Here is a 14591-nt window from a genome sequence, read left to right on the forward strand (position 1 = left end):
GTCTATGAAAAGCGTTTGTAACCGTTTGTTATAAAATTCATATGGTTGGAAAGATATGGTAAAAGTAGAATACAATGATCCACACAAACATGCCTTGAAATTGCACGGGTCAGTTATCCTTTTACCTCCTTTAGTCAAATTTTGTGGAGTCCCATAAATGGCCGACTGCGTTAGTTCGCAAAGTAAAAGGGAAAACCATGCAATTTCGGGGCAAATTTTTGTGGATCATTGTATTCTACTTTTAAAATAAACCTTTCTAACCATATGCATTTTATAACAAAGGATTACAAACGCTTTTTATAGACCAACTCGTCCGATCCAACATGTTCCTTTGAAAAATCCTTAGATTTCCAGAAAACAATGAAGACACAATATGGGGATACGTGTACACCGATCCAGCTCCAATAAATAGGAGTTTAAGTAATGAAACCTCCTCCATGTTAGACAATAAACCTCAAAATGCTTGTTGTAGCTATCAGGCTGGGGGAAAACAAACATATAAGACAGACGAACATGTTAGTAGGGAGACAAAACTGGTTTAAATTTTCTGTTAGTGTTTTTTGACTGTATTTGAGAGAACTTGTTATCAGATGTCAGAAAAACATTACTATATTTTGTTTCTGTTTTACCGATGTGTGATACACACAATCAGTGCCTTCTCAGCCCTGCTAAAAATTGATCAGCATGTTAATAGTACTAAGGGAATAAAAGTGAAGCGACGAGTTTTTAAACGGCCGTTTAAAGCCGACAGGGTCGGCGGCCGTATGATAAAGGCCCGAGCCGGAGGCACGGCTTTTATCGCTCGGCAACGACCCTGCAAGGTTTTTAACGGACGTTTAAGAACGAGTCACTCCTCTTTTATTTCCATTCTTAAATGCCCTTTCGTAAAAAAAAATACAATTAACAATTGAAAATTTGAGGTTTGAAATATTTTTTGAAAAACTTTGTGAAGAATCTGTTGGATGCGCGTGGGTTGAGTGTACGCCGTATGCTTAGATTACGCGCCGTTACTATAGCTATGAATTGCGTTCTGCATGATAATCTTGTGCGGCTGACGCACGGAAGCCAGCTGGTTATAAAAAATGGTCATTATCAAAGGTTTATACACCCCAATGTGTGACTCGCTCTCCACCAAAAGGAATAGTGAAACTGTCTGAGGTATTTATGAATAAGTGGTTATTCGAACCCCAACTGCATAATCAGAATTGAACTGACTGAAACTAAGAGTATAGTAAATTGGCGAGGTGAACTATCTGGTTATCTGGGTAAAGCCCGGCTCATATACCTCCTGCAAATGCGATTGCAATGCAAATTTTACGTGAATTTGACGTCACTGTTTTCGCTCCGATATTCGCAAGAGAGTCGAGCACAACTCAACCCTTGCGAATTATTCGTTGCGAATTTGTGACCTCAAAATGCTTGTTGTAGCTATCAGGCTGGGGGAAAACAAACATATAAGACAGACGAACATGTTATTAGGTTAGCAGGAAGTATGAACCGGGCTTAAGTGTGTTTGGCATGTCCTCTTGGCTGTACATTACTAACAATCTTTGAGCAAACTTGAATCCTTGACTCTGATTGGCTGATCCATAACAACAAGCCTATACCTGTTCAACATGCTGCTATCATTCCGCATACTGCGCTATTTTGAGCTAACTTTCAAGTTTGACTGAAGATATATTCACTATCAATTGCATGCTTCAAAAGTGGCTATGGACAAATATAGCATGTCTGATGCGCCCCCAACCATGAAGGAAACAGTGGAAGAAGCCCCTTTTCTTTACAAATTCACTGGATTCTTTCACATTACAAACAAAACCTATGGTATGGCTTTTATACAAAATATCTTGTGGAGCACTCCAGACCTTAAATTCAATATTTCGTTTTGTGCTTTGTCATTGTCTTCATAATGCATTGAATAAGAGCTACACACCACAACAAGACAACAAAAAGTGCACCCTCGTCTTCCACAGTAGGCATAAAAACATCAGGGAAAGAAAAGAAAAAAACTCACCCTCTTCCTGGTCGTAGTGTTCACTGTTTATCATCAGGTGGGTCCAAACACATGGAAGAAGCACAAGCACTTTCACCATTATGACAAAGACAATGCTTGCATCGGCCCTCAAACCATTCCTCGCCATCATCATGCTTGTTTCCCTCACTATCGATGCATGGTTTTTCCACTTAAAAGATAACAACAAAGTTCATTTTTACTTTAATTATCTTTCCAGAGAGGGAGGAAGGGGGACATTTATTCCCCTTGGCTTTTTAGGTATTTCGAAAGTACCTCTTCAATTTTCTGTAAACATAAGTCAAGGACCCTTAAAGGGAAGGTACACGTTTGGTAATTACTCAAAACAAATATTAAGTTAAAAACTGACTTGGTAACGAGCATTGGAGAGCTGTTAATAGTATAAAACATTGTGGGAAACGACTCCCTCTGAAGTAACGTAGTTTTTGAGAAAGAGGTAATTTCTCACTAAAATAATAAAAGACTTATAGCTAGAAGCCTTTTTCTGAAAGCACACAAATTCGTCCAACAAGGGTGTTTTTTCTTTCAGAATTTTCTTGCAACCTCGAAGACCAATTGAGCCCAAATTTTCATGGGCTTGTTATTTTATGCTTATGATGGAATACACCAAGTAAAGAACACTGGTCTTTGACAATTACCATTGTGTACAGTGCCTTTAAAAATGCAATGTTCAACATTACAATTTACAATGTCTAAGCTGTTTAAAACTTTAACAATAATTGTTCTTCTTATCTCATCTTTTAATGTGCAAATTATGAAAAACAGCAGGGAAAAGCAAAACCAATGTACCTTCTTCGCAATCAAATTGTGGGCAACACTCAATTTCTGTTCCTGGTCGTAGTCTGCAGTGTTGATCCTCAGGTGGGTCCAAACACATGGGTGAAGTACAAGCACTGAACCCATTCTCACAGCGACAATGCTCACATTTTCCCTGGTCCCATTCCTCTCCATGAGCATGCTTGTTCCCATCACTGTCAGTGCATGGCTTGTCCACTTTTAGGATAATACAAAAAGAGGTGTTCAAACAAGGCATGTTCATTAAAATCTGCTTTTCTCTAGATGGTTATCATGAGAGATATGAAACTGGCCCAAAGTTCTCAGATTCTCTGAATCGAAGGTTAGTTTTTGGAAGAGATGATTGATGATGACATTGACAATTTTGGTGATTGGGGTAGTCACTGTTGTATTCACAAAACCCTTTTGCTCATTCATGTAAAAAAAAAAAATAAGTTCATTATGGCAACGCTTGAGGGCGCTAGATCTGTTTCATGCTTGTTTTGTACCTAGGTTCTATGTTATCTTTGTGTTAATCTTTATAAACACTAATCTTCACACTTGGTGCATCTCAACATATGCATAAAATAACAAACCTGTGAAAATTTGAGATCAATCGGTCGTCGAAGTTGCGAGATAATAATGAAATAAAAAAAACACCCTTTTCACACGAAGTTGTGTGCGTTCAGATGCTTGATTTCGAGACCTCACAAGTTCAAATTCGTGGAAAACTACTTCTTTCTAGAAAACTATGTCACTTCAGAGGGAGCCGTTTCTCACAATGTTTTATACCATCAAACTCTTTCCATTACTCGTCACCAATTAAGGTTTTATGATGATAATTATTTTGAGTAATTGCCAATAGTGTCCACTGCCTTTAAACAAACAAACCTGAATAAGATCACAATGCTACATGATTTTGAGAAAGAGCTAGAAGTTTATCACTTTCCGGGTTTCTTCATTAGAGGAGCAAACTCATCAATTGGAAGACTATTTGGACTCGTCTCATATAATGTCTTCAAATATTATTGATCTTGGACTTTTTCACTAAACATCTTTGCTGTGAATTTCTGGGTCTTGCTATATGAATTGGTAGTTCAGTGTTTCCTTTATTATGCAATAAGGACTCAACCATCATAAGTATTGCTCTTTAGTTGGTACAACCCAGAAGTTGTCTTTGTAATAAACCATGACGGTAGAGCCTTTAAAAGGTGTCAATCAGACGCAAGGTTTGTTTACCACCATCTTTTGAGTCTTTATGCAGTTTCTGTGCTAAACAATCCCTGATGATGAGAATCTAAGACGTGATGGTCGCGTAACAGAGCAAGTTCTTAAAGGAGCATGAAAGCAAAAAAATTGATCAAAGTGTGCACACATATTGTTCAGGAGGTTTTCCATATTATCTGAAAGGTTTTCTCATCACATCTTTTCAAAGAGAATGTATCAAACGGCAGGAAAAATACGAAATCAATGTACCTTCTTCACAATCAAAATATGGACAACAGTCGTGTTCTGTTCCTGGTTGTAGAGTACACTGTTTACCCAGAGGTAGATCCAAACACCTTGGTGATGTACAATCACTGTCACCGTTATCACAGCGACAATGCTCACATTTACCCTGGTCCCATTCGTCTCTATGAGCATGCTTCTTTCCATCCCTGTCGATGCATGGTTTGTTCACTTTGAAAATGACCAGAAAAAAACTTAATCAAAAAACATGTTTTCCTTAAATTTTCTTACCCCTCCCGCAAAGATGGGAACAGTTCACATTGGTTTTTAAGTACTTGGAAATAATGTCTTCAATTTCTATTAAAAACATAGGGCAAAGTTTGTATCTTTTTAAGTCCATAACGTCAAATTAAAAGAATCGTTCAGCATTACACTTTGCAATGTCTTTTCTATGTCTTAAAATTGGTGTTATCATTATTAATGAATTTCATTCAGAATATTTTTGTCAATCTTTATATTGAGAAAAATCAAAACAGATGGAAAGAACGATCCAATGTACCTTCTACACAATCAAATTGTGGGCAACACTGATTTTCTGTTCCTAGTCGTAGTGTACAGTGTTGATCCTCAGGTGGGTCCAAACACATTGGTGACATACAAGCACTGTCACCATTATGACAAAGACAATGCTTGCATCGTCCCTCGAACCATTCCTCGCCATTAACATGCTTGTTTCCCTCGCTGTCGATGCATGGTTTGTCCACTTTCAGAATGGAAAAAAAAGGTGTTACTCAAATACATTTCTCAAAAGTTTCCTTACAGAGAGAGGTGCAGGCAAAAACAAATATTGACCTCCAGAACCTAAATTTCAAAGAAAAACTAAACAAAAAGTGTACCGTAATTGATTACGAACAAATGGAAGGCTGTGTGCAAAAATCGGGATGAATGTTGGACTTTTTTAATCTGATATTTTAAATCTGATTAAAATCAGATATTTGTGACCCACAAATGCTTTGCAATTTAGGCACATACATGCACAGGTGTTATGCATTAAATCCTGTTTTGTTATGCGCTAAATCCTGTTTTGTTATGCATTAAGGATTTCACACATACTTCACACAAACTGGCCCACTAATGGGCCATATTTTTGACCGTGTGAGGGCGCTCTCAATCACTTCCGGGGTATATTCAATCATACCCAAAACAGTTTTTAAAGATTGGAACACATTACCACCACAGAAATCTAATCCATCACAGACAATAAGACTTTTAAAGGAGCCGTTATAATCCACCTCTAAAGCAAATTGAAACTACGGCGCAACAAAAGTGACAGAACGCCTATTAATTTGTGCAGGGCGAATCGCGTGTACCCCCGGAAGTGATAAAAATACTATTTATAGCGCCCTCGCGCTGTCAAAAATAAGGGGCATTACCGAAGCTCACATGAGTTCCACTAACCTAGGTTTATTTGATGATTCGTGAAACAACATTCGATAATTGTTTCGGCTTCAACAAATGCTCTTCGAAGAGAAGTGTTTCTCAGAACATCAATCAATCAATCAATCAAAGGTCATTTGTAGAGCGCCCAAATCAAGAGTTTGTTCTAAGGCGCTGAGGCACAGTTAAACATGTTTGAGGTTAGAATTGCTTTTGAATAATGAAATGGGTGACTCTTTGCACAGTTACACACAAGCGTGGGCCAACTTTTGAGCCACCAAAAGTAGGAACTTTTGGGGGTTCAGCGATCTGCATGCGTGTGATTGCATAAAATTTGCATAAAATTTGCAAACTGAATACAGAACCATACTGCCATCGAAAAATTAAAACCTACACATGTCTAAAATTAAAAATGATTAACATTCCATAGCTGAAAAGAGCAAAAGAATACAAATTAATACAAGTTTTGTATCGACTAAAAGCACATTCAATACCCCTGGAAGGGATACAGTGAATGAGTATTGACCTGTTGGGCTACTAAGTAATTGATTCATAAGTTTGGATTAGTTTTATGTGTATCCTTAAAATTGTCCCAGTTGGCTCAGATAAGTTTTAAATAATGATGGTTAAAAATGAATATTAACAATGCCTAATACAGCAGACAGTTTTAATTGTTTTGGGTTTTTTTAGTGAAAAAATGTCAAACACTTGAAAGAAAACGCCATCATACCTTCTTCACAATCAAATTGTGGGCAACACTCATTCTCTGTGCCTGGTCGAAGTGTACAGTGTTGATCCTCAGGTGGGTCCAAACACATTGGTGACATACAAGCACTGTCGCCATAATCACAGAGACATTGCTCACATGTTCCCTGGTCCCATGTATCTCCATGAGCATGCTTGTTCCCCTCGCTGTCAATGCATGGTTTCTCCCCTTTAAAGATGACAATAACAAGTTTGAACAACATGGCCCAACTTCATAGCGCTGCTTATATTATACTAGCGGCTGATTTCGTGCTTACTGTGCGATTTCTATTTCATAAGGCTGTTCACGGTAAACAACGAAAAAGGCATATACGCTCCTCTTCCAGTGCTTACCGCACAAAAATAAAAGACGACACAATGCAAATCATGGTGCACGCGCAATACGGCAACCAATTTGTCTGCTAACCTGTAAAATACACTTGCACCTTGGCAAATTGTTCTGCTACTGCTATAGTAAGCACGAAATTTTGCTTACCGTTAAGCAGTGCTATGAAATTGGTCCCTGCTCATTAAGACAAGATGTATCATTATAAAAAAAGTCTGTTTGCGGATACCTTTAACTGTAAAGCAATACAAATGTTCAACATCACAATTTACAATGTGTTTACTGTTCAGTCTTCAACAGTGTTTATTATGTCATGATTGAGTCAGACTGGCGGATTTCTGGAGGGAGTTTGACTCTTTAGAAAACATCTTGACATAATTAATTAATTGCAACTTCTTTTCTCATCTTAATAATGAGGAGATAACAAAACAACAGGGAGAGGAAAAACATATGTACCTTCTTCACAATCAAATTGTGGGCAACAATCATTTTCTGTTTCAGGTCGTAGTGTGCATTGTTGATCCTCGGGTGGATCTATACACATTGGTGATATACAAACTTTGAAACCATTATCACAGCGACAATGCTCACATCCCTCGTTCCATTCATCTTCATGAGCATGCTTGTGTCCCTCACTGTCAAGGCAGGAGTTGTCCACTTGTGGGTGAAAAAAAGAAAAAAGTTTATACCTACGCATTTATCACCAGCTTCTTTGCATCAAATCACTTCCAGAACCTCAATTTCAATGAAAAGCAAAAATTTCTACATGGATTATTAAAGGCACTGGCGCTTTTGGTAATATTGTCAAAGACCAGTATTCTCACATTGTGCTATACTATCGACAGCTCCCCATTACTCGTTACCAGGTAAGGTTTTATGCTAATAATTAGTTTGAGTAATTACAAATAGTGTCCACTGCCTTTAAGAACAACCAATGAAACCCCTTGTGCAAAATCTTGAAACTAGCGATTTAAAATGATGTAGAATTAGAGTGAGTCAAAAATTTGTAACTAAGTGCCTTGCGTTAAGCAAATACATGCACATGTGTGTTGGGCCTACTGCATTCAATCCCGTTTAGTAGGCCTATGAATTACATTCTACCTGGAGCCAACCATACTTCACACAAACTGCTTCACTACAATAAGTCCACAGACGTTGATTTGAACTTGGTTTTTCTTTCATCATTGATGCGAGAAACCTTTAACAATTGGCTTGGACTTTGCAGATTCAATAATAAGTTTTCTCGGGGAAATTAGGTGACAAGAAATGCTTTTGAATGATGAGCAGTTAGGATTTGAAACTTTGCATGGTGAAACAAAGAGAGGTTTGTGGAATACCACGTGAAAATCTCTTTGGAAGTGACTGTACATTCTCCTGAAGACAATTAAAGAGTAATCGAAACAATGAATCATTAACCATCAGTTCTTTTCAGAACCAACACTACTCAAAGATATTTTCACATGGTGTTACCGCAAACCTCTCTTAACAGTTGAATGATGAAATGGGTGATATATTGTTAGATTACACAGAAAGATGAGCCAACTTTAGAGCTGGAAGAAGCAAAACTTTTGGTTGTGCAGCAGATAAGCACCTCAAGAAATCAGATAACAAATAAGTCATGCTAATGTAACAAACCCTAAACCACTGAGGACCACCTTTAGCCGAAGCAAAGACTTCAAAATACTTACATGGCACCTAAGTTTGAAATAAAGAAGTGGTGGGGAAATACATTGAAAAAGCGGTGTTAAAATAAATTAATAAATAGAGTTGCATTAACACTCTGCTATTAAATACATGGGGAAGTAGTGCTTTCTGCTCTACCAGCCAGGCTTCTGATGACTGATCCCAAATCCTATGGACTGTAAAGGGTGTATCCCTGTTTCAGCCCCAGGAGTAGGTTGCAATAGCCCCTGGCAAAAATACTATATTGTAGCCCATCCACACCTTGAAGTGGCTTCAGGCCTTGTGTGTCTGGCGACTTGCATTAAAACAAAAATTCAACAGACATGACAGAGTTATTAAATTTGTTTATTCAAAGCTTTAACTTATTATGAACGCTTAGAAAGCACTGTAAATGCGTGTGATTCAATCAGACCGGTGACCTCCAGCATATATCTCAGCATTCCAGCAACTAAAACAGATGCATGGTCCCAGACCAAGTCTCGCCAGTTAACCTTGTTCAATGCTCTTTTATTAATTACCACTTTGTGTAATGACCAGCTGGCCTGGTATAGAGGATATTAAGTCTGATTAATACGACACACGAAAGCAGGTGCAGTTCATATTTTGGTTTGATGCAATTATCCAATCATCACTTGTTTTTAAAGTGTGGCACAAGACAAATTTTCTTAAATTTTGTTTGAAGCTTTGCATGGTGTGGAGAAATAAGAAGAAACTAATTGAGAAGAGGAGCATAGTATACGAATCGAACATTGAAGACCAAACCCACTCTTCTCAAAACTAAAACTCCCAAAAAAGATTTACACATGGTTGCGTACCCGCAAGTTTACTATTTATTTAAAGTTTCTTCCTAATGATTTTGGCTTTTGTAATTCTACATGTAAACCTACAAGTTAACATCGTAAAGTGTTTTTGTTTACTGTCAAGTGTGCCCTGAAAGAAAACTTAACTGTAAGCTTACCATGATTCTGCTGCAAACTGCTGTCTAGTTTATCCTTCAACACAAATTGTATTTACTGTCTTTGAGGATATCATTATGAAATAAATGTCCTATTGATGTTAATTAAAAAAAATATAAATCCTGTTAATTTGTTATTGTCAAAGAGCAGTCTTCTCACTTGGTGTATCCCATCATAACCATAAAATAACAAGCCTGTGAAAATTTGGGCTCAATCGGTCATCGAAGTTGCGAGAAAATGATGAAAGAAAAAAACACCCTTATTGGACGAATTTGTGTGCTTTCAGATAATAATAAAGACTTCTAGCTAGAAGTCTTTTATTATTTTAGTGAGAAAGTACCCCTTTCTCAAAAACTATGTTACTTCAGAGAGAGTCGTTTCCCACAATAGTTTATACTATTAACAGCTCTGCAATGCTCGTTACCAAGTTAGTTTTTAAGTTAATATTTGTTTTGAGTAATTACCAAACGTGTACCTTCCCTTTAATAACCACGTATCTGATACCCAACGGTCAGTGCATAACTGTTGAGCGTTCAACAGGTCTTTCAGGTAGGAAAAGGAATAGCTGCACCCGACTTCCGGCCCACGAGATCTCACTGTACCATTATCTGACTACATCACACATATTAAATTGATTGCCGAACACGTTCTTATTAATGTCAATGTATGATCGATAACAAGAGTTTATATCCATGTAGATAGTTCTCACAGAAATCAGCATATAACTTAGTTAATTTGCTCAGTAACCAAAAGGGATGTTTATGTTCCCAATTTGGCAGCCTTTGAGAGATGACTTTTAAAATCCACGTAAAAACCAAACAAAGAAATCATATTAAAAGCACTGGACACTATGGTTAATTACTCAAAATAATTGTTAGCATAAAAACTTACTCTTGGTAACAAGCAATGGAGAGAGCTGTTGATAGTAACCAACAAAAAAAAATTGTGGAAACGGCTCCCTCTGAAGTAACGTAGTTTTCGAGAAAGAAGTAATTTTCCACGAATTCGATTTCGAGACCTCATAATTCGATTTTGAGGTCCCAAAATCAGCATCTGAAAGTGTACAACTTCGTATAGGGCAAGGGTGTTTTTTCTCTCATTATTATCCCGCAACTTCGATGACCACAAATTGAGTTCAAATTTTCACAGGTTTAATATGTTGTGCATTTGTTGAGTTACACCAAGTAAGAAGACTTGTCTTTGACAATTACCAATAGTGTCCACTGTCTTTAAATGTTGTTATGAACAGACAAAAAAAGAACAAACACGAATTTACTTTATTTATAACAGCCGCCTGAACGACGTATCCCAGCAACGTCACCACTATCAGCGCCTTCAACATCTTGTCAGCCTGTGCAACGAGTTGGTCGTCATACAGCTCCGAGCACCAAGTGTAGTGTAAACAATTAAGTTGCTTGTCTAAAACATTTATGAGCGAAAACTTTTTTCAATCACCCACGTGGAAGTCTTATTGATATATACAAAACTAGAAAAGGTACAGTCAGCTAATTAATTCTATCAATTGATTTTTTGGCAAATCACCTACATTTTGGGATCTTATTGAGAAACAACCTTCGTATTTAATTAATTTAAATTGCTAATTGAGGTTTAAACACCTGTCACTAAACGATTTCACAAATTGGACGACACATATCAATTAATTGTTCTGAATTTTAGTGTGCACTGTATGTGAGTGATGGGGGAGGAGGGTGTTATTTTATTGATATTTAGTTTATTTTATTACATTTCCAACAGCATGACGACAAGAAAACATTTTAGGGGATACTTGCTTTTCAGAACCAGTGTTTTCAGTTGAAACAATAATTTCATTGGATTAATGTGCAGTTGGCGTGACGTAAGCATTCTGTTTCTGTGTTTTGATTGGTCCGAGGTGATGTTTGGCAGATGCACTTGGGGTTGAGCATAATATGGATCTAGGTCATGTAGGTGAAAGGTGAAGATGGACAGAGATTGACCTATGCTAGAGGCCACGTGACTCTTAATCAACCAATTAAAGCCATTGGACACTTTCGGTACAGAACAAAATTAAAAGTTCACAGACTTACACATAACTTACAGGGTTTACAGAAGGTAATGGTAAAAGACTTCTCTTGAAATATTATTCCATGAAATGCTTTACTTTTTGAGAAAACATTAAAACAATATCAATTCTCGATATCGAGAATTACGGATTTATTTGAAACACATGTCATGACACGGCGAAACGTGCGGAAACAAGGGTGGGTTTTCCCGTTATTTTCTTCCGACTCCGATGACTGATTGAGCCTAAATTTTCACAGATTTGTTATATTATATATTAGTTGTGATACACGAAGTGTGGGCCTTGGACATATACTGTTTACCGAAAGTGTCCAATGGCTTCAAGCAGCAATAACACATCAAGCATGCAATCTCAAACCGATCAATAATATTTAATAACCACATATCACCATTACATTTAGGCTCTAAAATTTAGACTTTTCTACTGAAGGACAATAGGTGCTTTGAGGAATAAACAAATCCAACTCTATGGCAAACTGTAACATGATACCAAAACAACGTACACCAATATTAATCTTCCACATAATGTTCAGGAATCCAACTGACAACATTCTGATTTCACCTAATACATTTTTAATTGTGAAACTGGATAAGCTGGATAAGCTTCTGCCTCCCCCAACTAAATCCTTCCGAGAGTCACTTTTACTCTTCTCATGCTCAGATGGATTTTTTGTGATTTAAATTTTCAAATTGAAACATCAATTCTTGATTTTCTTTCAGGAATGTTTACACGTTGAACGATTCATTCAAGTATGAAACATGGCTTATTAAAATGCTCCAAATAGCACTATCACACAATCAATGTATCAGCATCACAGTAGTACAGTCTGAGAGTCAGTAGGCCTACATGCGAGAAAACATAAGGCTTGGAAATGTTCCAGAGCACTACAAAAAGAAGGCAGTCCCTAGTTCGGCTGCTAAACAGTACTCCTAGCCAACAAGAGTATTTGGTGAAAACGTATCCCTTCCTCTTTTTTCAATCTTTCTGTGTAAGCATGATGCTGTTAATACTTGATAAGGGAATCAATGTGTGGTGAGGTTTTCAACTAGTGGCATGGTTTAATCCCAACGAGGCCTGGTTCTTAATAATTTTACCAAGACGAAGTCGAGGTAAATTATCAAGAACCAGGCCTCGGTGGGTTTAAACCACTAGTTGAAAACCGATTCAACACACTTTGATTCCCATTCATAAATACCTTTTCGGTCAAAAACATAAACACTTTTTGGTCAAAAAGTAAAATAAATGAATAAATAATAATTGTTCAATGATTTCTTTCAAAACAACACCCCTCCAGCTATGAAATGGTAAGGCCCTCGGCCCGATCGGGTAAACAACTCCTTATAAGGGAATGCTGTGCGCGTCGCGCGTATCGCGTGATGTGGCACAACTGTTTCAGCCGTTGCTCTCGACCAATAGTAATAAAGAGACTGTCTTATAAGAACAGGTGCAAGCTCGCGTGTCACTCCCATCTTTTTAACCCTTTTTACTGGTCATAAAGAAAGGTTTATACACACCCACGTGACGCGCTCTCCACCAATAGGAATAGCGAAACTGTCTGGGGTATTTATGAATATTTATTTATTTCCTTTTTGTATTTTTCAGTTGTTCACAATCTGTTCTTTTAAATAATTGTTAAGGAATTCCAATTCGGCCTTTGGCCCTTATGGAATTAAACCAATTCAAATCAAACAAATAATCCCGCGTACATTAGCGAATTTTAACGAGGTGTCTGAGACCTGAGAACTTAACTATTTTTAGCATAAGTGCAGAGTGCCATTGTATGCAAGCCTAACCATACAACTTTCATAAATTACAAAATACTAAATTTTTAATGGATTAACAAAAATGATGCGTTGATTGAGTTAGTAATGCACTCTCCTCCATGCCAGACAACATAATTTTCATAAATCCCTCCATATCATTGATGTTAGTATGATACATCTACGTTCAAATGTAATTAACTTTTGATTTTTGCTTACTATGGTCTGCATTGTTGTAGAAATAAAGTGATCGACTTGAGTTAAACTAAATTCAAAAGTGTCTATTGTATCACGCTGCAAAAACTTTAAAACTTTAAATGAAAACCAATAACCATGGTACATGTAGTTCTTCTGATAAATTTAGCTTTCAACAAAATCAGGAATCTAACTGACAACATTCTGATCGAACATAAGAAATGTTCAGAAAGTTTAATAGTGGATAAGATATTAATTCTTCAAGCTTAAATGATTATGAAACTTTACTGACAAATTAATAAAATAATGAGTTGATTGTGTTAGTAAGGCAACTTCCTCCATGCAAGACAACAGAGCTCAAAGAATTTGTTGTAACAGGCTGTAAAAACCAAACACATGAGACAAATTGAACAGTGTTAGTAAGAAAACAAAACTGATATTAATTTGTACAGTAGAAACAACAAATGAAAACAAATTTAAGACAAAAGTCACTGTGTTTATCAACTGAGTGCTTGCTAGCGATACACATTGCACAAACACAAAACACTATTGCCCCCTTTTTAATTACTTAACATTTAAAGGGACACACCGGCTGAATTGGGCTATTTGGGCTACAAAATAGACTAAGATATGACTTCAAAGGTCTTCCAGGAATTGAGAAGAGCAGTCCCTAAAAAAAACCCATCAAATTTAGCGGTTTTTGAAAATAAAATAAAAAAACGTAGAGTCGCGGGATAGTTCTAATAATCAGGTGATCTTCCGAGTTAGTTTTACTTCCAGCCGTAGAAAAGCTAAAAATTACAATTATTCATGAGCATATGACAAAAAAGACTACGTAGAGTCCATGTAGCGGAAGCTTGTTCTATGGCCCCACTGCGTGGAGCAATCAGAACGTAAGCCTTGGGGCATATCACGTACCGCCCATGCCGTGTCTCTTGGGGGCTGAAGGCGTAATCCCGGGCGCTTTGAACTCCCAGCTTGGAAGGGGTTGTGAGCCAGTGGGAGCCAAAATACAGACTGTATGAAATTGGGCCCTGGCACGTCGGAAGCATGTAACACCACAATCGCATTCCAAACTGCATCATGGCAATGCAGTAGTAGGCCTAGTTTATTAGTGACAGGAGTGCTTTATTTACTTGTCATTGTCCCATCG

General features: G+C 37.3%; 2 protein-coding genes across 3 annotated transcripts in view; both read right to left on the reverse strand.

Moving 5' to 3' along the window:
* Positions 1–359: 359 nt before the first annotated feature.
* LOC117304089 (cysteine-rich motor neuron 1 protein-like) lies at positions 360–8589 on the reverse strand. Of its 2 annotated transcripts, none has more exons than XM_033788590.1 (8): positions 8471–8589; positions 7239–7439; positions 6423–6626; positions 4815–5018; positions 4283–4486; positions 2822–3025; positions 2015–2183; positions 360–480 (listed from the first exon to the last, which is right to left on the reverse strand). In XM_033788590.1, the coding sequence occupies exons 2-7, from the start codon at positions 7324–7326 to the stop codon at positions 2035–2037; spliced, it is 1053 nt and encodes a 350-aa protein (XP_033644481.1). In that variant the 5' UTR covers positions 7327–7439; positions 8471–8589; the 3' UTR covers positions 360–480; positions 2015–2034. The 2 variants fall into 2 exon arrangements, with proteins under 2 accessions (XP_033644481.1, XP_033644482.1); XM_033788591.1 differs by lacking the exon at positions 360–480 and adding an exon at positions 1410–1436.
* Positions 8590–13069: 4480 nt separating this feature from the next.
* LOC117303676 (kielin/chordin-like protein) overlaps positions 13070–14591 on the reverse strand; it is a 64666-nt gene continuing 63144 nt past the window's right edge. Inside the window, exon 28 of the transcript XR_004520527.1 lies at positions 13070–13817. The gene's annotated coding sequence lies outside the window, so the exon portion shown is untranslated. The remainder of the gene's footprint in view (positions 13818–14591) is intronic.

The sequence above is a fragment of the Asterias rubens genome, chromosome 20 (assembly GCF_902459465.1).
Source record: "Asterias rubens chromosome 20, eAstRub1.3, whole genome shotgun sequence".
Taxonomy (NCBI): Eukaryota; Metazoa; Echinodermata; class Asteroidea; order Forcipulatida; family Asteriidae; genus Asterias; species Asterias rubens.

What these genes read in the sequence shown, in the direction of transcription:
- LOC117304089 (XM_033788590.1), bottom strand. Translation starts at nt 7,326, where the DNA reads ATGTGTATAGATCCACCCGAGGATCAACAATGCACACTACGACCTGAA. An exon ending in ATATTTTGATTGTGAAGAAG is followed by an intron (nt 3,026 to 4,282) that starts GTACATTGATTT and finishes TTATCCTAAAAG; the next exon opens with TGGACAAGCCATGCACTGAC. An exon ending in ACAATTTGATTGCGAAGAAG is followed by an intron (nt 2,184 to 2,821) that starts GTACATTGGTTT and finishes TTATCTTTTAAG; the next exon opens with TGGAAAAACCATGCATCGAT.